Genomic DNA, 23,837 nt, shown 5'->3' on the forward strand with positions numbered 1-23,837 from the left:
TACTCACCTATTTTAAATTTGTCTTGAAACGATGTAACGTCTGCGTCATCTTCTACAAAAGACACTTTGCTATCATGTAATTTAGGTTTAATTTCGTTATACGGCGTGAGGTGTTCTTCTAAAGTTTTGTCGGTAATTTCTAATTCATTTGATAAATTGAACACAGCTTTTAGTTTCTGTTTGACTGGTTCTGTGATTTGTAGGTCAGATTCGTTTTGTAAAGTAACGTTTTCTGTGACAATTAGAGTAGACATGTTATTTGTTTTGACTGTCGAATTATGTGCCTGAGCTAAAGGTATCGACAAATCATCAACGAGAGACTCAGATATATTTTCAGTACATTGTAAATGTGTCAAGTGTGTAAGAGAAATTGAAGCATTTTCTAAGCGTGACATTTTATCAAAGTTTGTTTCTACTTCATTTTCATGGATTAAAAATTCTATTTGGTTCAAAGGTTCGCATTGAATAGGTTCGGATTTTAGAGATTTTTCTTCCACCTTTAGTTTCTTGGTAATATTTTCGATATTTTCTCCAGCAATAACTATAGTTTGCTCTACAGGTCTGACAATTAAAAGTTCTTCGGTAAGTTTTAGTGCTTTTACTTCATCATTTAAAATATCTGTAACTGGTTCCTCACAAATCTTTTCAGAAACTGTTAAGCTTAAGTGAGAGTTTAAATCAACTGAAGCTTTTTTCAAGTTGGGTTGTACTGTACTAATGAGATCATTAACATTCTCTAAAGGCTCTTGTTTAGTTACATCTACTCCTTGGAAATTAATAGCAATTTCGTCTGCCTTTTGGGTTTTAACAGATTCTGGTTTATTAAAATCTTTCGGCTTTTCTTCAGTTACTATTTCAGTCTGTTCAAAACTGCTTAGTTCTAATATTTGTTTTTCAGCTATCTTAGGCAGATTTTTCTCAACGACTAAATTTTCAGAAAGTTCATGGGCAATATTTTCTTGCGTGACATAGTTTTTATAAACCTCCAATTCATAATCGACGCAGGTCTCTACAGCACTGTTTTCTTTTAATAGTTTTGTACTTTCCAGTATCTGTGGGACTAAAGTTATCACTTCTTTTGTAGCCGCTTGTGTTAGTAAAGCTTTCTCTTCTTTTGGTTCATAGTCACCCAGCGAGCCTGGTTGTTCTTGAATTATTACTTCGGCATTTTCTGCAACTTTAAAAGTTGCTATATCTTCCTTTGCATTTAATGTTTGAGGCTCGCTTAACTGTGTTACTAATCCTATACTTTCACACGTTTGTTGTTCTTCTCTGTTTAAACTTTCTTCTAGAATATGTGACTTTAAAGCAGTCTCAATCAAGGGTTTGTAAAATTCATTAATTTTCGTTTCATCTTCATTAGCTATAGTTTCACTTGTTATAATATGATGAGTTGTTTGAATACTAGATTGTTGCTCTCTACTTACTGAAATTTCTTGTGATTTAAGAAATTCTTCCTTTTCTTTTGTTAATGTATCTATTACGGTGACGTGATGCTGTGTCTCCATCAGCAAAGACAATTTTTCTGTTTTTGGAATACTTTTCTGTGACATATTTAACTCTGAATCAGAGGGTATTATTTCATGTACCTCAATAGAGGGTTTTGTTTCAATCGATGATACAACATGCTTAGGGTGTCCTGGTACTTCAACGTTTAATGTTTCTTCTTTCTCAATTGATTCAATTTCAAAAATAGTGACACAAGGAGCAGATTGTTCGATATTAGGGGTAATTTTTCCCGTTTTATCTAAATTAGATGTCGATAAAATAGTTTCAACTTCGAATGGTATTATTTCATTGGTATCGATATGACCACTCATTTCAAAACTGGCTTGTGGTTTTTCTTCTTTTATGATTTTATTAACTGATAAATCTTCAGATCTTTCTTCTGCTTTAATTTCACAAACATTAAGTGCTTTCGCAGGCTCTAGACTAAAATCTTTAACACTTGTGAATTTATGTTTTAATGTCTTAATAGGTTCTTCCAGTTCAGATATCTGACAAACTTCTACATTTATATGATGATGTGAATTAAAATTAATATCGTTAATAGTTGTCATTGGTATATTACTTAACGTTAAATTACTCTCCTTTTCTGCTGCAATTTCCTCAGAAATATCTACATGTTGTGACGGTGTAAGATGATATTCTGCTCTTTGTGGTTTAGTTTCAACCGACGAAGATAACATACCTTCTTGTTCATTCACTGTTGTCTCAGTGGACTCAATAGAAGGAATTATTGATATATTTGGTGTAGGGTGCAACGTATGTGATATAGCTTTAGATGATTCTTTCAAATACATTTCAGTCTCATTGGGGAATATTTCTGTAACATCAATTGATTTCTGTTCTTCAACATTTGTATTTAATATTTGCATTTCAAGTTTTTTATCGCTTTCGATAAACTCTATTTTGTTAGATAAAATTACTTCAGTATTTATAATCCCACTATGTTGCATAAATTCAACTGAAGCATCTTGTACCGGTAAACAAGTTAGCTTATTGAATGTTGTTTCTTTTTCCTGAACATCTATAGCACTTTCAATTAAAGCCTGTGATTCTACTAGATTTGAAGAGGCTACCGATTTTCTAGGCTTTTCTTCAAATATAAATGTTTCTCTTTCAGCTGGTATAGTTTCTGTTTGTTGTAAGTTCAAATGTTCTAATGTTTTAACTTCTGGTTTCGCCTCTTTTATATTATCAGTAATGTCTGTTGTTGTTTGAATTATTAGTGCTTCTTCCACACTCGCAGCTTTACCATAAATGTCGTCAATTTTAATCAGAGCTGTTTTACTTGGAATTTCAAAGTTATCTGATTTTTTAATGTTATCGCATTGTGCTAAAGTTTCTATTGTTTCCACACCACGTTGTTCAGATAATTTTACAGTGACATTTTGTTTTTCGGGCGTAATATGACTTAAAAGGGTCTTCTCTTTTTCCGCTGTTACTTTTTCTTCGTGCTCTGGAACTGTTAGCGCCGAAACAGATACACAAGCTTTAATTTTGTTGGAACTTTCTTGCTTCTTTAAAATACTCTCTGAAGAATGTACTAAAATTTCATGATGCACTAAAGCTTCGGAGGTTATTGCATGTGGGATAATTGATACTCCAACTACTGACTGTGGTTTAAACGTTGTCGGAATAGCCTCCGATTGAACTTGATTTATTATAACTGCTTGGTTAGAATCAATATTTGTTAAAGCTTCAACAGTTTTTGGTTTATTATACGTAAGAATACCTTCCCTTTCAATAGATTCAGCAGTTGATACAGATATTTCTTTATGAGCAATATTTTCTATGTTAGCTGTAGAATATTTTGGAATTACATCTCTTTCGGTAAATCCAACAGCTAAATTTTCAAATAACTCTGAAGATATTGCAACAGGTCTACTAACGATATCGGCGGTAGCTGTGCTAGGTAATTCAAATGCTTCAGCGTTTTCATAAAGTTCCTCTTTCTCATTGGGCATTATTTCTGTAACTCTAAGACTCTCCTCCACTGAAATTAATTTAGGTTTAACAAATTTCATGTCTGGTGTAATGATCTTTTCTAAAGAAGCTTGACTATCTAAGATTTTGTTTTCAGATATGTTTAACGGATTAAATAGATTATGCACTAATTCAGCTTCTTCACGTGGTAATTTCAAATTATCTAACTGGTTCAGGGAATCCTTTAAATTAACCTCAGATGTTATAGGTACTTTATGTTCAATATCAATATTAATTTTGGCAATTTTATCTGTAAAAATGTTTTGAACGACAAGGTCTTCCTCGTTACAATTAGATATTGTCTCAACAACGTTTATACTTTCATTCGGCATAAAGGAAGCTATTGGTTGAGTTTCATGAATTGGATTATCATCTAACTTTCGCAATTGCTCTTGAACTGTAGTTTGGAAGACAGTTAGTTCTTTATGCAGATCTCTTTGTTCATGCGCACTATGATAGCTGCTAACAAATGGATGTAAATAATCCAATTGATCTGCGGTGTTTACTTCTAAAGAGACGGGAGTTTTGAGTTGATGGGTAGATATTGGTTTAGTGCTTAAAAGTTCTGGAATTTTATCAGTTTCCAGTTTATTTTCAGAATCAGTTAACCTTGTTTCTAAAACAGAAATAGGTATATTAGGGATTAAAGATATTGAGATATTTTCGGGAAGTTTAGAGGTGTATGACTGCAAAGTTTCTTGATCGTGTACAAAGGGTGATAATATAATTTTAGCATTCTCGGTAACAACAGCTTCCGTAGCTACTTTATCATCTGCTACATCTGGAATTTCCAACTCAGTCATTGATGACATTCCTATTGTTTCTGACATGATTATAGATTCTGTTGCTCTAATATCAACATTAGCTGTCGCCATTTGTTTATCGTCTTTTTGTAAGAACTCTTTTTCGCTTTCATGAATTCGAATTTCTTCGACAGTGTTTTTATCTAGTGCTGATATGGTCACACGTGCTTGATTTCCTATGATAACTTCATCCGTTTGTAAAGCATTTTCAGAATCATTAATGTTCGTTTCGGTGTTAAACTTGTGTTGGTGCTCGTTAAAGGCTATTTCAGCTTTTTTAGAAGAAAAAAATTCTGCATTAAAATCCGATTCCTTTGTATGTGGTGTGGTCATATAATTAGTCAAACTTGAATGTAAAACTAAATCGCTTGCTACTGTAGCTCTCACCGGAGATTCATAAAGTTCTAATGTACCTTCTTTTTCATGAATGTCTTTCATAGAAACAACAATACTGTCTTCAGATGTAATATCTAAATTAACTTCTTGTAAAAGTGGTGCCTTAGGAACATTCAAGGTTCCCTCTTTTTCTTGAACATCATGAATTTGAGTTATAATTTGATTTGACACTAAAATATTTTTTTTTGCCATTTCCGTCGGTACTATTAATTCAGGATAATATTTACCAGACCTGTCTTCAATAAAAACTTCTCCAACTTCAACAGATTCCAGTAAATTGAAGTTAAGTTTAGAAGTAACGGGTTTATCAGTATTTTGACTGAGCAATTCTTGTTCTTTAGATTCTTCATTAATTTCGGTAACGTTAAGTTCAGTAAAAAGTGATACCGAAGGTGTAGCAAACGATTTACTTATTGTGGAGTCTCTTAACGGTGCTTCTTTCACTGACATAGTATCATGTGTGACGTGTAAAGCCTCCTGTAAAATTATCGTCGACTTTGCGTTCTGTTTTTGTATTTCCTCTTTATCAATATCCACGGCTGAGATATTTGTAAGTGTCTCAGCTGTCACTACAGTTTCTGCGGGAACTATAGCTGTATGAGCAGTATTATCGTTTTTTATTTTACTTGCTCGATACTCATCAACGGAGCTAATAACTTCTACTTGGGTTATCTCTAATGGTTCTAACTCACTAAAGGTTTCTTCTACGTTTTTCAAAACATGTTTTTGATTCAATTGTAATGGTTCCTCTTTGTAATGAGCATTATGAACATTACTAACAACTGGATAACTAGTGTCAAATCTTACGTTCGCCACAATATTTCGTGTTTGCTGTTCAGTTATTATATGTGATACTTCACTCGCAGGTATTATCTCAATTTTATTATCAGAAATATCTGTGGGAACAGCAGAAGAATAAACAAAGCTTTCACCATCTAAAATTTCTATCTCATCTACTTCTAAATGCTCCATTATTTGCTGTGGCTGTAAGTTTTTCAATTCTTTTGTCAAAATTTCTGTATTTTCAACTACTTCTTCTGAACCTACTCTTTGTTTTTTGTATTTTTTGCGTTTCGCTCTGACATCTGTGAATACACAGTACCGTAAATATTGTTTAAAGTGACACAGACATCAGTGTATTAAATTCATTATGTACAACAGCGTAAAGCTTTTGTTAATAAGTTATTTTTGAGTATGTTGCTCCTTGTTAATAACGTGTTTTACAAGTTTTGAATTTATATGGCGCTTAGTGAACGTGTGATTGATTATACAATAAATATATACTTACACTACTACTTATTGACATTATATTAGATTTTTGTTAAAGTATCCAATAAAAGCGTTATAAAATACATCCAATAATCTAGAAGCTGATATCATATGTTTACAATTTTACTGATAATATCATACGTACGAGTACAAGCATTATAATTCTGGTATTGATATTATGCGTCACTCTAAATACTACTTATTTTCTAATACAATATTTTTAATTTATTAACTTAAGTAATACAAGCGTAGAATTAAGTTCCGCTAAAATCACACAAAACCATGTGAAACTAGCGAAATTGTTTTAAAGAATATTTTTGTATATGAGAAGTTAATGAGGTTTATTTAAAACATTTTTATCGTAAGCTACGGATAATACACCTTAAAAAGCAATATAAATAATAACGTTACATTGCATTTGCATTGCAAACTGTAAAAGGTAATTGCTGTTGTTACGAAAATTAAAATAAATTAATATATAAAACGAAAAACAGAATTAAAGTCGCTGTTTTTAACACCTGTAAGTAAAGCGTTCGAAATAAAAGCATAAGCATAAATAAAAACTTTAAAATCAATTTCTAAATGTTTAGAAAAACAATGTCTATGGATAATCCTATAAACTTACCGTCTCTATTACTTTCATCAGAAGTAAGGGTTAAATCTGCAACAAGATTTATTGTTCGTTCATCAATAATGACTTACCAAGTTTTACGACATGTTTTATAATGGTTTTTTTTTGTAAATTTACCTTTCATCACTTTTATTGTTGACGTTTGGGCGAGTTCTTCAGTAGATGATTGTTCGATTATCTGAAATGACACATTATTTTTAGAAAGCTGTAAATATACGAAACACTATTTACAGCTTTCTAAACCGTTCAATAAGCGTTTTTAATATTAATAAAAAAAGTATAACTAGACATTTAGATAGACGAATGAAATAAAACGTCGCGATGCGTGGAGAAAAAAGTTCATTTAACTATTGCCATATTTACGTAAAAATTAACTATTGACAGTTACCTCATGAGCTTCCTTCTGTTCCCAGGCACGTGGCTTGAAGTCTTCTGGATACAAGTGAGCTATGACCTCTTCAACAGCAGCATGTTTTAATTCAACCATCTTCATGAAGGCCCGGAATCCTACTTTTGCAGCAATGACATCTTCATTTTGAGTCGTTTCCTCCGTGAGCACTTCAGTTATAAGAGCACCGTGACCTTGGCGTTCAACCAAATTCACTAAAGCAGATTGTGATTGTGGCACTCGAAGTGCAGGGAAGTATTTTGAATCATACAAACATTCGATCTCTTCTGTAGTTATACCTCTTCTTAGCATGAATCCAATTTTAGCTAGTTCTCTCAAGGGTGACTCGCCAGGGCCAAACTCTTTGGCATTAACCACTTCTAACAACTCATTAATTTCGGCTGACACTTTCAATTCTTCTTCGACTGTTTTTAATACTGCTTTATGTGGTTCATATGTCTTTTCCAACTTTTGTACTGTTTCCTCATTTTGTTGTTGAGAAGAGATTAAATGTTCATGTGGAAAAATTACTGGTTCTAATATTTTCGTTACATTATTTTCAACTTTAGTTTTCTCTTCGATGTTTTTAAGTGTAGCAATATCTGTAGTTTCTATAGTATCAGCCTCACTAAATATAACTTCGGCAGTTTCTTCATCTCTTTGTTCTGTCTCAAGAGGCTTTGTGAATTCAATTGCACTCACGGATGACACTGCTTCTTTTGTCACTTTTGTTGTCGTTTCTGTTTTAAAGATTTTTGTTTTCTTAGTTGATATTTTTTCAAAATTCTCTTTGTTTTCAAATACTTGTAAATTAGCTTTAGTTATTGCCATGCCAATGTCACTTACAGCTTTACATTTATACGTTCCTTCTAAACTTTTCTTAGCTTTTCTTATTCTACAAATTGTTCGATTGTCTTTGTTTTCTATAATGAAATTGTCATCGGAGTTTATAACAGTGTCATCTTTATACCAAACGATATCTAAAACAATATATATATATATATATATATAAACAATATCAACAGTTTTTATTATACTAATACTTTGTGGAGTTCTTAGCAGAAAACAGTTAAAATTTAAATAATCTATACTAGCCTAAGAGGATTCCTTACATTGCTTGTCAAACGACGCTTTAAACAATTCGGTTATTACCTTTGTCCTTACTTGTATAATAAGCAGACTTGTGTTCATTTTATTATTTACACTGACCCGCTAGCTCAGTGAAAGAAAAAAAAGGTGTTTGCGTTTCTGCTAATGAAGACGTACGATGAAATAGTAAAATACAATATTTCTATAACCTAATTTCAACTAACACATACATACTCACACACACTCACACACACGCACCCACACGAACATATATTAACATGCACGTACACTCACGCAACCACATACAACAACAAAAAATTAAACACAATATTATTCCTCTATTTTATTTACCCACAAACATTTTACTTTATGTGAATCCTATTCCTAAAATATGTTTTGTAATAACCTAGACGATATTTATAATGTAATCTAGTTTACTTCCAGGCAGGATATATAACATACATATATAATTGTATTTAACTAACATGACTGTATTTTTAGATGTTGACAAAGACTAACTACTGAGTTTCTTGCCGGTTCTTCTCGGTAGAACCTTCATTACGACTGCTGGTAGCTTTACTTAATATAGTTTGTTCAACGACGATCCAAAAGTGCTTATAAAAGCCTACTTGAATAAAGTATATTTTGATTTCGACTATTTCAACTTTCGGGGAGAGAGTTGATTATCCTCAATACAGGTTATTGAATTAGCTTAGCTAGGATAGCTAGTAAGGACTAGTAAATTTCGTTAGATGAATATTTTATTATGCACTGAGATCTATATTGTCCTAGTTGAACCACGTAATAAACATTATCATTATTATTATTAATGACAAAAACGGAGTTCGGAACCAAATTTAACTCCACAAATTTTAAATAATATTCATGATCATACTCGTAAGTCCGCGAGTTAAGTGTTTATTTGATTTACCTGGTGTTGGGTTTCCTCTATAAATTGCCTCAAAGGTGACTGACTCCTCTTCGCGAACTCGTTCCTCCAATATTTGCTGGATAAAAGTTGGCACCGATTGACTCGCTGCAATGATAATGATTATCCTAATTTAATGATCATATTACGAAACTTTTATTCAATACATATTAAATAATATATTTTTGTCGTATTTTGTCTTATAATATTTTAAAAATTACAAATGTAGGTACTTGTTTAAAGATTTTAAAATGAAACAATATTAAATAAAAACAGAGAATAGGATACGAATGATAAAAAACCCACGTCCACTAAAGATTGTGATGGTGATCAGTGGAATTGTCAGTGGCATTGTGGCATGGCCCGCGTCTACCTAGTCTCTGGCCTAGGTTAGCCTAACTTTGGAAAACTCAGCTCCGCAAATTGATATTCGTTAGATAATTGACTATTTGCGGCAATTATACAATACTTGATCAGGTTCGAAAATTATACAGAATTATTGGCAATTCCACATATTCGCGTCAGGAGGTCATAAGAGTGACTATTTGCGATAACTCCCATATTATGTATAATTCAAAAGTAAATCATTTTTGAGATAACACGTTTTTTAGATTTTTTCAAAATACGTCAAAATATGCAACTTCAAGAATTTATTTAAAAAAAATATCTAGAAGTGAAACGATCGCAAATAGTCACCCCTATTACTCCTAACGGGACTGCGTGGAATTACCAATAATCCTCTATAAATTATAATAAATATAAATGATTCGTATCGAATCTACGAAATGATGACGTATAATGTAATAAAGAACTGACTATTATTGAATGGAACACGGGTGCCACTCGAGAGCACCAGTAATAAGAATGCAGAACATTATTAAACGAAATATATTTTGGATAGCAGTCTTTGTCTCGGGTAGTTTTTCATAACCTCTGGGTAAAATATATACTGAGCAATACTAACATTAGGACTATAAAATATAATACCTAGAGGAACACATTTAACTCACAAGTCATACAAATTGGCAGCGAGTACATCTATCATAAAAATGTTTACCTTTAAGAGCTGCCTGTAATTCCTCCATATGCGTTACCCATTCTGGTTTTCTGTAATCTCTGGTTCCAACGACACCTTAAAAAAACATATTCATAGTAATATGTACTTCACTTGAAACAATAACATAACTGAACTGTATTTTTAAATTTGCGATTCGTAAACAGAAGGCAACAATAATTACATTTATTTTAAGTTTACTTATTAGTATTTTCTACTTTTAAAGCATAATTGATATTGTGAACAATTCATAACATTACAATTATATAAAAAAAGAGTTGTCGTTCAATTGAAGTAGAAAGTGTCGTAGAAACGTTAAGAGTAAATCTTGAATAGTTTTATTTAAGAATAAGAATAAGGTATAAGAGGAAGAAGTGGGAGGTAGACCAGGATCAAGGACAGTTTTTATTTGACCTTCGATAAATTTGTAGATCGTTCCTGGAAATAATCATCGTTCACGTGTCGCTGAAATTATCAAAACTGAAAACATAGCAAGCAAATTTAATAAGGAAAGTCATTAAAAGCTGCACACGATTTGAACTTTGAACGATAAAAAATGTAGCGTTCACATCTTGGCTTACTCTCAACGGACAGCGCTGCAATAGTAGACGTAACTCCCAACGCGTTAAAGGCTTCGAATGTTATTTCACCGGTGTCGTCTTGGTAAACTTCCGGGATAATCAAAATCGAAGTACCGTCGTCTAATTCTTCTATTTGATATTCTTGAGATTGCTCAATCTGCACTCCCTGTTTCAACCATCTTATTTCAGGTTTAGGAATACCGATCGCTTTAGCTTCCAATCTGCCGTTACATAAATAGTACAAGTTAAGTTAATATCTATACTCATTCTAGTATTTTATTACTCAAAAAAACAACAAACCTCGTCAACTCCCCTTCCGTAGTCGAAATGACCGTCGGTAAAGCTTTTATAATCTTTGGAGCAAATTCTTCAATGTCACTTGTTTTCTGAAATTATTTAACGATCGTTAAACATTAATATAATTTACATCACACTAGACTCGTTTATTAAAATTAATCATGCAATAAATTTTTAAATGCTTTAAAATATTGTTGTGCCATAAACAATAAACGATTCGAAATTTATGTTAGAAATCGTGATTTAGATTTATACATTGTTTTGTGACCTGGATGTATCGTAACGTTACAAGTACACTAATAATTAAATAAAGAGTTGTCAGATTACTATTAACACATTAAAGGCTTTACTTACTTCGTCACTTAAAACGTCTTCTTCAGAGACACTAGGCACGTATTCGTATGCTGAAAAAAGAAATTATTTTTGAATTATATATCTATTTGTTTAATTTATTTTCTCTGCATTATTACTGTCCTAAAATCTCAACAAACGAGTAAAGTGCGGTTGGAGTGCAAATAAAGCTTGTGCTTCGTCAACCATTATATCATTTGTTTTAAATAAAACCTATGTGTCTTACAAAGGTTTTAAATGTATTTTTTTTATAATCGAATGACAATGACATAATAATTGCAATTCTTAGTTAAAAGCTCGATATAAATTTCAAATTGCAATATATCAATATGGCATATATTTTAATATTAGCGTTACAAATGCAAATCTAACAATGATCGTGCTTATTACACATGCATTCAGATGACTAGAACTGTTCTGCTACCTTCCACAGTTACAAAACATTCGCAGCTGCTAGACCCAAGCTCATTTGTAGCTACGCAAGTGTAGTTGCCCGACATTTCCGGGAAAGCTTCTTTTATGCATAGTTCACATAATCCCGATTCTTGACGACCGAAAGTTACATCTCTAGCCCACTCGATTTTTTTTTCATTATGATACCAATCAACTGTAGGACATGGTTCTCCAGTAACAGAGCTGTTTAATAGAATTGCATCTCCATCCATCACTGTTGCCGATTTTAACCTGACGATAAATTCTGGTGGTTTGCCTAATGACTGCTTAGTATGTTCCCTTTTCAGTAGTGAAGCCGAACATGAAACAGAACCCCCAAAATTTTCAGCTCTACATGTAATTATTCCAAAAAGATCTTGTGTCATATTTTCGATGCATAAACACGAAATATTGTTTTTGTTTGTTATATATATATAGTGAATTTTATTTTCCTTTGTATAACTAACAACATCCTTATTACCAATAAACCATTGGAATGAAGCACATGGATTCGACTGTACCACTGTTTCCAGTAAAACAACAGCACCTACGTCAACTTGCTTTGGTTGCAAAGGCTTAATAAAAGTGGGAGGTTGTATGTTTTCCTCGTCTTTAGACTTTGCTAATTTAACAGTGCTTGCGGATTTCGAAACAATATTATCCTTCTCAATTACTACTTCATATTTGCCTACTTTCTTTTTATCTGCATTCATAATTTTTAATGTGGATTTTCCATTTTCAATATTTATATAGCAATCGTCGCTTTGTTTAAGTATTTTATTATTACAGAACCAAGTGACGTGGTTATTTTCTTCCGGTTGAAATGTAACTTCAAGTTCAAAGGCATTGTTTTCATTTAGGGTTATGGCTTTGATCGGTTGAATAATTATAGGTCCAACTTCTGCAAAATATTTCTTTGTTAATGCTTATGCTGCTTCGGTTAGTTTTTTAACGTACCAGTTGGTGATTTTAAGGGTTATTTTTACGAGAACAATACTACAATAAACTTACCGTACGTATAATACATTAGACACAAAATCAATTTAAGTATATACAATTTCAATAATATTTATCTACACGAATATATATTTAAAAGCTAGGTTAAATGAATACCATAAGAGATGATAAACATGGAAAATAAAATTAACTTATATGAAATATTCTGCCATGCATCTGTTAAAAAAATATTATGAATGACTCAATAAGTACTTAAAGACTACCGTACCTTTACTTTCTTCAACATTTGTGTCTGTATCAAATTGTTCAATTACTGTTTTTTCTTGATGTTTACTTTTAACTTCGCTTATAGTTTTTTCTGCTGGTTTGTCTTTAAGAATCTTCTGTTTTGGCACTGGCCTGAGCGCCATTTCTTCGACTTGAGGTTCTTCTTTTGGTCGCTGTTTGCCTGTTGGCCATTTTACTTCTTTAGGTTCTTCATCTTCTTTTGGTTTTTCTTTAACAGTGGGTTTTAATTGGACAACTTGCTTGAGTTCTTCTTCGGGTGCCTTTGTTTTCGGCACAGGTTTGAGTACTACTTCTTCAACAGGTTGCACTTCTTTTGGTCGCTGTTTGCCTGTTGGCCATTTAACTTCTTTAGGCTCCTCGTCTTCTTTTGGTTTTTCTTTAACAGTGGGTTTTAATTGGACAACCTGCGGGAGTTCTTCTTCGGGTGCCTTTGTTTCCGGCACAGGTTTGAGTACTACTTCTTCAACAGGTTGCGCTTCTTTTGGTCGCTGTTTGCCTGTTGGCCATTTAACTTCTTTAGGTTCTTCATCTTCTTTTGGTTTTTCTTTAACAATAGGTTTTAATTGGACAACTTGCGGGAGTTCTTCTTCGGGTGCCTTTGTTTTCGGCACAGGTTTGAGTACTACTTCTTCAACAGGTTGCACTTCTTTTGGTCGCTGTTTGCCTGTTTGCCATTTAACTTCTTTAGGCTCCTCGTCTTCTTTTGGTTTTTCTCTAACAGTGGGTTTTAATTGGACAACTTGCGGGAGTTCTTCTTCGGGTGCCTTTGTTTTCGGCACAGGTTTGAGTACTACTTCTTCAACAGGTTGCGCTTCTTTTGGTCGCTGTTTGCCTGTTGGCCATTTAACTTCTTTAGGTTCTTCATCTTCTTTTGGTTTTTCTTTAACAATAGGTTTTAATTGGACAACTTGCGGGAGTTCTTCTTCGGGTGCCTTTGTTTTCGGCACAGGTTTGAGTACTACTTCTTCAACAGGTTGCACTTCTTTTGGTCGCTGTTTGCCTGTTGGCCATTTTACTTCTTTAGGTTCTTCATCTTCTTTTGGTTTTTGTTTAACAGTGGGTTTTAATTGGACAACCTGCGGGAGTTCTTCTTCGGGTGCCTTTGTTTTCGGCACAGGTTTGAGTACTACTTCTTCAACAGGTTGTACTTCTTTTGGTCGCTGTTTGCCTGTTGGCCATTTTACTTCTTTAGGTTCTTCATCTTCTTTTGGTTTTTGTTTAACAGTGGGTTTTAATTGGACAACCTGCGGGAGTTCTTCTTCGGGTGCCTTTGTTTTCGGCACAGGTTTGAGTACTACTTCTTCAACAGGTTGCACTTCTTTTGGTCGCTGTTTGCCTGTTGGCCATTTAACTTCTTTAGGCTCCTCGTCTTCTTTTGGTTTTTCTTTAACAGTGGGTTTTAATTGGACAACCTGCGGGAGTTCTTCTTCGGGTGCCTTTGTTTTCGGCACAGGTTTGAGTACTACTTCTTCAACAGGTTGCACTTCTTTTGGTCGCTGTTTGCCTGTTGGCCATTTAACTTCTTTAGGCTCCTCGTCTTCTTTTGGTTTTTCTTTAACAGTGGGTTTTAATTGGACAACCTGCGGGAGTTCTTCTTCGGGTGCCTTTGTTTTCGGCACAGGTTTGAGTACTACTTCTTCAACAGGTTGCACTTCTTTTGGTCGCTGTTTGCCTGTTGGCCATTTAACTTCTTTAGGCTCCTCGTCTTCTTTTGGTTTTTCTTTAACAGCGGGTTTTAATTGGACAACTTGCGGGAGTTCTTCTTCGGGTGCCTTTGTTTTCGGCACAGGTTTGAGTACTACTTCTTCAACAGGTTGTACTTCTTTTGGTCGCTGTTTGCCTGTTGGCCATTTTACTTCTTTAGGTTCTTCATCTTCTTTTGGTTTTTGTTTAACAGTGGGTTTTAATTGGACAACCTGCGGGAGTTCTTCTTCGGGTGCCTTTGTTTTCGGCACAGGTTTGAGTACTACTTCTTCAACAGGTTGCACTTCTTTTGGTCGCTGTTTGCCTGTTGGCCATTTAACTTCTTTAGGCTCCTCGTCTTCTTTTGGTTTTTCTTTAACAGTGGGTTTTAATTGGACAACCTGCGGGAGTTCTTCTTCGGGTGCCTTTGTTTTCGGCACAGGTTTGAGTACTACTTCTTCAACAGGTTGCACTTCTTTTGGTCGCTGTTTGCCTGTTGGCCATTTAACTTCTTTAGGCTCCTCGTCTTCTTTTGGTTTTTCTTTAACAGTGGGTTTTAATTGGACAACCTGCGGGAGTTCTTCTTCGGGTGCCTTTGTTTTCGGCACAGGTTTGAGTACTACTTCTTCAACAGGTTGTACTTCGTTTGGTCGCTGTTTGCCTGTTGGCCATTTAACTTCTTTAGGTTCTTCATCTTCTTTTGGTTTTTCTTTACCAGTTGGTTTCAATTGAACAACTTGCGGAAGTTCTTTGTCGGGTGCCATTGTTTTCACCACAGGCTTAAGTACAACTTCTTCAACCGGTTTCTCATCTTTAGGTGCCTTTGCTTTTTGCACAGGCTTTAGCACCACTTCTTCAACCGGTTTCTCATCTTTAGGTGCCTTTGCTTTTTGCACAGGCTTTAGCACCACTTCTTCAACGAGTATTTCTTCTTTTAGACTTTGCTTGCCAATTGTACTTTTAAGTTCTTGAGGCTTTTCTTGTTCTTGCGGTTTATCTTTTACAATAGGTTTTAAATGAACGACATCTGGATGTTCTTCTTCAAGTGTCTTGGTTTTTGGTACAGGCTTGAGTGTCACATTTTCAACAAGTTTTTCTTCTTTAGGTGCTTTGGTTTTCGGCACAGGTTTAAGCACTACCTCTTCTTTAGGTTGTTCGTCTTTCGGGCGCTGTTTGCCTGTGCGCCATTTAACTTCTTTAGGTTGTACAACTTCTTGAGGTTTTTCTTCAGAAGCGGGTTTCAGATGTACGATAAGTGGTTGTTCTTCGTCTTCAGATCCCATTGATTTTGGCACAGGTTTGAGCACCACACCTTCAACAAGTTCTTCATCTTTAAGTGGCTTTGTTTTGGGCACAGGCTTAAGCACCACTTCTTCAATAGGGTGTTCACCCTCACTAGTTCTCTTGCCTGTAAGCAATTTATCATCAAATTGATCTTCAACTTTTGTTTTAATTTTAGAAATAGATCTGAGATGAACATCTTCAGGTTTCTCTTTACTGATTGTCTCATTTTTGCGAATAGGTTTTAGATCTATCACTTCTCTAGTTTGTTCTTCTATAGGTTTTCTCTTGCCAGTGCGCCAAGTGACCTCTTTAGGTTGTTCTATTGATTTTTCCTTTGGTTTTGATTTTTGGTATACTTCCAGAGATTTTCCTTCTTCATGATAAACTTTCGTTAGGTTTTGAAATTCATCTACAACTACGTCCGATTGAGTTTCGGTTTTTTCAGTATGTTTCTTTTTGCGACGCCATATTGGCGTTTCACTACTTGTTTCTGATAGTATTTTGTCAGAATCTGTGACCTTTAGTATTACCGTATCTTCAACAGCTGTTAGGGACTCTTCTATAATTAGCGTTTCAGTTTTCTGAAGAGAACTTTTTCTTACTTGTTTTAAGCTAACATCTTCTATTTTATCTTTTTGGATGGCCACTTTTTCTATCTTTGTAGGACGCAATTTAATTCCTTCTTGAGTCCATGGTACTGGTTCTTTTGTAACATTTTCGGTGGATGAAATTTCTTTCTTTTTTATATCAATGGCATCGTCTTTAACGTGTTCAATTTTCTTTTTTTTTCTATCTGTGTCTAATTGTTCGCTTTCTACAGATAGTATATTTTTATCTTGAGATGTTACTTTTTTAATTTTCGAAGAGTCTTCAGCACGTGTTTTTCGCCAGTGTTTTGTCTGTAAAATATCTTCTGCTTTTGTTTCGATTGACTGATCTTGAGGCTTTTTTCTCCACGGCACTTGGCGCGTTTGTACATCAACTATTTTTTGTAGTTTTAAAATATTCGTTTCTTCTGTTGATTGATGTACAACTCTGCTTGTTAAATCTTGGTAATCTTTTGTTTTTTCGATTGAGTTCTCTGTCTTCTGGTCATAAATCTTTCGAGTTTCGTCTTTTCTTGATTCTGTAAAAATTACAAATATTTTATTATTTACTCCATTTTTCCAAACACACATTACTTATTGTTAACATAAAAAATTAAATAAAGGTGCATAAAAAATTAAAATAAATAAGCCAAGTGTAGATCGGTCTCAAAAATGTATACCACAGGCTTTGTAATTTTTTCAATACTAGTTTATTGGCTGGTAATGCCTCTTCAAACTCTTATGATGACTGAAAACTACTGAACAAAGTTACAGTACAACCAGATGGATGGTATAAAAACAAAGAAACATTCATTTCATTCACAATTTAAAATGCTTAATTTTAAGTATTTCTTAGTATATGTTCATATATTGTAACAATAACTGCACTATAAGTAAACTGTACATCTACAATAATTAATGGGAACTGCATAACTCTAAACAAAAACAATAGTTTACTAATAATTAATCTCAAATATAAGAAAATTGTTATTTTGATCAGTACTAGTGGTAAACATGATTTTTATTAATAAAAATAATTTATTTTAATCGAATAATTGTTACTCTACTCACAATGCTAATGAGTTGTTGCCGAGCTCATCTTTAACTATCTCCACTTTGATAGAAAATAATATAAAGCACATTCAAAAGAACTTTCTATATTAATGTAATGACATACATGTAAAAGCTTTCTCATCTGGCATTATTAACTGAATTTAAGTTAAGAGTCAGTTGTATATATTTGTTTAATAGCTGTTTATGTTACAGTTGTATTATTCAAATCAGTCTAGTAAAATAAGGACTAAGATTTTATTTAGTATGACAAGGGGTTGGATATATGTACATTTGACATAATGTCTGAAACAAACAGATTTCATCAACGAGCATGAGTATATCAATATACACAAAGAAGTAAATTAAAACAGAGTGCTTTAGTAAATTTAAAGTCACACTATGACTTAATTTATTATTTAAGTATATCCCAGGAGATGCTAAATAATTTCTATTAGGTAGATATGCAAATGTTCAAAGTCTTGATATTCTTTTAAATACATTGACAGACATATAAACTAGACAATTCTGAAATAAATATTTTAACCAAGTATAGAAACTTTTCATACTAATTTAGATTTAAAACTTATAGATTTGTTCATATGGATCTGATAGTATGCTGTTTTAACCTAAAAACAGTCCTTAAGTTTGTTTACTGGATTCTATTATTGGTGTTATGTACCTTGTGCTTGTAATTACACTGGCTCACTCACACTCCAAACCAGAAGACAACAATAATAGAGTTTGAATTACTATTGTGCCGTGTTTGTATTTGCTTTTTTTCGAGTTAATCCTAATTGAAATGTAAATCAATGTAATTCTCCAAATGGTCTAATAATATTCTAAATAATAGAATTGAATAAAAATAATTGTTTTTAATAAGTTATTAATCTTGTTGTAAGAGTATTGTAAAATTTGATAAATATATTTATAGATATTTTAAAAGTTGCAACTTTTGACTTTGAAACTCAAACATAACTGGGACAATTTAAGCACAACAGCTTAGATCTTAAGTATATTACCACTACTACTAAAAGTACATATAAATAGTAAAAAAATATAAGTCTAAACAAATTATCAACTCTATATTTTTGTATTTTGGTTTGGTGGGTGATATATCACAGTACATATCTCCTCAGTTCCATAAATATAATACCCTCTTAATTATAAATTGACCTGTCTTAAAAAAGCCCCTTTAAATTTATTGTGTCATCAAAATATATTAAATTAGATTTGCATATTTGTATTAAAGCATGCAGGGTCACTATGAAGTGGGCAACACTTCAAGAATTCAAAAACTGGATGAAGCCAATTCAAATGAAACTGCTGCCAAAGCACTTTGATAGTGCAAGTTAATGATACAATTAATTGCCTATTCAATATTGTGTCAATCAGTGTCACTTGCAATGAAGATGATAAGATATATTTATTTTAAAATGGAAAGGTACTCATAGTTTTTCCTAGAAATATTCTACACCTCTTTGTAAATTTCCTCCCATTTGTATGGAATAATTGTGATAGTGAAGTGTTTGTATTACAAAATGAATCATCTGTCTATTTCTAAAGTTGTGTAAATATTAAAAATTATGTTTAAAGAATAATTTAAATGCACCAAATTTTTGTACTGTGTATATACATATATAGGTAGGTATATGCCTATATAGGCTGTTTGTTAATAATGAAAATAATTATCTAGTACTGTGTATGAAGTACTACTCTAGTATGATAAAACTATGTTATTAAATTATTCGTCTTCACTTTTGTGTGTGTTTAAAAAAATATTTTTATCTTAACATTGTGTCACAACCATTTTATGTTATAAAATATATTCTTAGTTATACATGCAAAAAAGTTTTTTTGGTATTAACTACTATTAAGCCATAAGATACATAATACAAGATTCGGCTCCATGATGATGTATATAAAGGAGGAACTAAATGAAGACGTCATGTGAAAAAGAAACTACGTACATTTAATATAGTTAAGAAAATTCAAAGAGGTACCTACCTAAGAAAGTCAATTTAAAAACAGTCTATAAATTTATACTCATGGGTACTTTAAATTTCACCGAAACAATACATTTTTGATAAGAATTAAGCACACTGTCAATTACACATTAATCACAAATGAAATTGAAATCTTTCATTCAATTCAGTATCCAGTAATTCCAGTATAGTAGTATACTTTATACTACGGTATCAGTTATTAATTTAAATATATTTTTGATAGGGTTGCCAACCGTTTTTATTTGTATACTACATTATACCCAAACATTATAGTTTTTAGCTGAATATTGATTATATTTCCGATAAATGTCTAGAATGCCTATTTCATGATATATTAATATTTTATATAGTTTCAGCTCATAGGTATAATCTAATTGAGCTATACAAAAATGTCCTATGTTTTCAGACAAATATAAGAATTTTCTGCTTATTTTAATATCGTATATAATGATAATTTTAAATGACTGCAATTATTAAATTTAACTCAATTAGTTTTATTGATTACAAATCCAATTAGACAGGATATGCATAATAGAATAACGTATCATCCTAAGTCGGTTTTCAATATTTCACTATAGGGTAGTTTTTTATTTGGATAAGTGTTGAATTGGTTTCATAATAAAAGCATATCATAATATAAGCATTCGAAAAAGTGTTTTGTGTAACTATAATTATTAATATGACAAAACAATTCTTTGTTTATATTTGTTAAAAGCTGGCAGCCCTAATTCTAACTCTTGTAATTAATTATCTATTATGTATATTTATTTTATTTTATTTCCGGTGTAATTTAATCTATTCTATCACTATACGTTTACTTACCGATGCCATTTTTTATTTTTATTTAATTAATATAAAAAGGTGTTGATAATATTCAATCGTTATAAAACTTATATTGTGTGAAAACTGTATTGTATCAGTATGTGGTCCTGTAACCTTGTCTACGATACGTAAATCAATAATAATTGATACTATTACCTTGGATACGCGAATGGATAGAGTAAGGACTGAGTACATAAGAGGAAGTTTGTAAGTGGAACCGGTAAACGAGAAGCTATGTGTAAACCGGCTGTCATGGTTTGGGCATATTATGTGGAAGGACGAGGACCATGTTGTGAGGAAGGTCTTGAGCATGGATGTGGATGGACATAGCGATAGGGGGCGAACAAAGAAACGATGGATTGTGTGAAAGATTGTTAATTGTGGGATGCCGTCAGAAAGAGAATTATGGAAGAACAAGATATAAGAGGAGGATGATAATGATGATACGACGTATAAACAATAGGTAATTGGTGTTGGATATCATTGACTTATATGTATATTATGTTTTATATCCACAACGCTTTTACTGTCTTATTTTGTACCCTACTAAGAATCTATTTATCAAAAACATCTTTCAAATTTGGACTTTTATAAATATACATCATCAACATAATTAGTTATTGATTTTAGAACAATACGTTTCAATCATTTTACTTTTTATTAAGACAGTTAATCATTGTGAGAGAGCTGTTCAGGTTATTTTACATAAATCCCTCGTTTACTTTTATAAGAATATGCAAGTTATCTCGAAAGAAAACCATCAAGCACCGCTATACTTTAAAAATTCTTAGTTTAATGGTTTTTAGTTGTGCCGGCAAGGCACATATTATTTCGCCTATGTCAAGTAGGAAAGGTTTTAATAATTGTTGCGGTCGAAGTTTGTCGTTTGTAATAGTCAATGTATACATAATTGCAGTTTGCAAATGGTAATGGAAGCGATTATTGTTGAGGATAGACCCGTCACTCGTTAATATTCGTAATCATTATATTCCATACGGTGGGCGGCACGAGTCCAGATCAAAGGAAGCGATCAACAATTTTTGGTACTTGATCTTGGTTTGACGTCATTCACAATAGTCGTGGCAAGTAGAGAAATCAATAAAGTAGATTCGTCTACTTTATTGATTTCTCAATAAAGTAGAATAGCGTACATATAACTTAAACGTTTTCCGAATATGAAATTACCGCTAGCCTATCCCGATCGAAGAAGAAGAAGTATAAATAAAGAAACAACTATATCGGATAGGTAAATACTTACAATAGTATATAGCTATGGAGTTTATTTTGGTTTCGTGAGAAAACTGCGTTTTGAATGTCATTGAAGTCGTTATTGGAACAAATGAAGGTATACATTGTCATACAATATTCATCAATAATTTTCTGTAGTGCCCAATACAGCAGAAAAGGATTATCAAATTGCATGAGACACGTGTCAATCTTTACGCCTACGAGTGGAATCGTCTATTCCGATTACTTCTTCGATCATGACGTCAGTCGAATAACATTTGGTCCGTTAGACGTTCTGGCAGCGCTTGTTGTTAGATTACTTGTTACAATATTCTGACGACGACGGATCTGGGAAATGAAGAGTGCAGGTTCCCAGCTAAACCAAAGCGAGTATAGAACCGTCATCTGTCGACATCGATTAATAAATATAAATTTACTTTTATATTTCCGTGTAGACACCTCTTTTGCGCGGTATAAACTTTTTGTCAGTCTTAAAATACTTACGTTTTTAAAATATATTATTTATATGATGGCAGTAATTAATTTATAAAATAAAGTGGTGTACAATATAATATATCGTCCGCATCATATATAATTAATGCAAATCAGGGTTCAAGTCACCATTAGTAAGAGACTGAGAAGATTTAGTGATAAGTCTGTATAGACCATTACATATTTATAATGGTATTATATTCAACTACATTTACTATTGGTAGCGACAGACGTGGTGAAACTTTTTCACAGTGCATATTTGCTCACTGGCCTGTTTGTATAATTTGTTACTTATTTTATCTATTTATGATTATTACATGAAACAAATTAGTCTATTTCTTCTGAAGATTCGAAAAAAATCAGCTAGGGGCAGCAGAAGTGGAGGTTACATACCTATGTTTTAAATTTTCTATTATCAACACATTTATTTTAAATAAATATTGAAATATTTTAAAATAATTAAATACGGTGCAAAATAAAAGTATTATGCCCACTAAACATAATAAATTAAACATCGTGCATTTGCGAATCGTACGTATGACAGTCGATACATATCGGGTGCGGTAAAATTTGTGCCTTTTATAAAATCGCAAAATACCCCAAAAGTTTTTTTTTTGGATTATATTACTTTATTACAAAGAACAGAATTAACAGTAAAAAAATTGGAAACAAACCTGTTTGTACAAAACATTTTATTCATTCTTTCGCAACGCTAGAAAACCCCAACACCCGCCACTGTAGGTTGGTAAGTGTTCATTTTATGAGATTAACTAGCAAGTTTATTTACACTATCGAAATCAAGTAAATATAAGAATTTAGTTTCTCTTTAATTGGATTTATTAATATATAATATAATTTTGTTGACTTTCACATATCTCAGGAGAAGGTAAAGGTGTAAACATATGAACGTCCAAAGTTCATCTGCTCAGCCGATAAATCACGCGTGGACAAAAATAGTAATAGGCACTCCTATTAATAGTAACTGTATATAAGTAACAATAGTATTAACACCAACACAGAAGCTCAAAACATTAAATAACTTCCGATCAATCTTGATAAATCAAACGATACCAACAGTGACGAACTCTTCGTTGCCCCATTAGTTCAAATAGTGTCAGGGAAAGATTCAATCGGAATAGTAAATATCCGTGATGCTGAAAAGACAGCATCAGACAGAGAGGGTTCTAAACAATACGGAATGCTTAATAAAATTAGAAAATGCAGCCTTGAATATCGATACACGTCGTCAAAACACCAAACAGTTAAAATACTACACTAGTTTAAAACTTTGTACTTTACGGGAATTACTAGGTCAGCTGAATTTACTCCTGTTAAATCATTAAAGAGTGGGTCACTCCGGTATCAAAAAGGAATCGTGAAATATTACGGCCATATAATAAATATTACTCATTAATGTCAATAGAAAATTTAAAATATCATTCCGCTGCCCCAGCGGACATTTTTTGAATCTTAAGATGAAACAGGCTAGACGAATTCTCCGAATGTCACGTAATGTAATTTTAATTTTTTTGCTTTGTACTATCTTCTAGAACTCTTATAGATTTCTCGAACATTCATATATATATAAAAACTTGCTTAAGAGATAATTCAAACTATATTTTGGGAGGATGCAAAAAAATGGAGATTATAAAATATTCCTGTTTGTCGTTTGTATATTTTTGTCAAATATTTTGTTAAATCTCGTGAATCAGGCGATACTGCACGTCAATATA

General features: G+C 32.6%; 1 protein-coding gene across 1 annotated transcript in view; it reads right to left on the reverse strand.

The window, feature by feature from the left end:
• LOC125076215 (titin) overlaps positions 1-23,837 on the reverse strand; it is a 100,837-nt gene that overhangs the window by 45,269 nt on the left and 31,731 nt on the right. Inside the window, exons 22-33 of the mRNA XM_047688275.1 lie at positions 16,115-17,046; positions 12,934-16,027; positions 11,701-12,609; positions 11,280-11,329; positions 10,929-11,014; positions 10,629-10,849; positions 10,051-10,125; positions 8,997-9,101; positions 6,977-7,956; positions 6,706-6,766; positions 6,583-6,618; positions 8-5,773 (exon numbers count right to left, since the gene is read on the reverse strand). Of these exons, the coding sequence (XP_047544231.1) occupies positions 8-5,773; positions 6,583-6,618; positions 6,706-6,766; positions 6,977-7,956; positions 8,997-9,101; positions 10,051-10,125; positions 10,629-10,849; positions 10,929-11,014; positions 11,280-11,329; positions 11,701-12,609; positions 12,934-16,027; positions 16,115-17,046 (12,315 nt within the window). The remainder of the gene's footprint in view (positions 1-7; positions 5,774-6,582; positions 6,619-6,705; positions 6,767-6,976; positions 7,957-8,996; positions 9,102-10,050; positions 10,126-10,628; positions 10,850-10,928; positions 11,015-11,279; positions 11,330-11,700; positions 12,610-12,933; positions 16,028-16,114; positions 17,047-23,837) is intronic.

This window comes from Vanessa atalanta, chromosome Z (genome assembly GCF_905147765.1).
Source record: "Vanessa atalanta chromosome Z, ilVanAtal1.2, whole genome shotgun sequence".
Lineage (NCBI taxonomy): Eukaryota > Metazoa > Arthropoda > Insecta > Lepidoptera > Nymphalidae > Vanessa > Vanessa atalanta.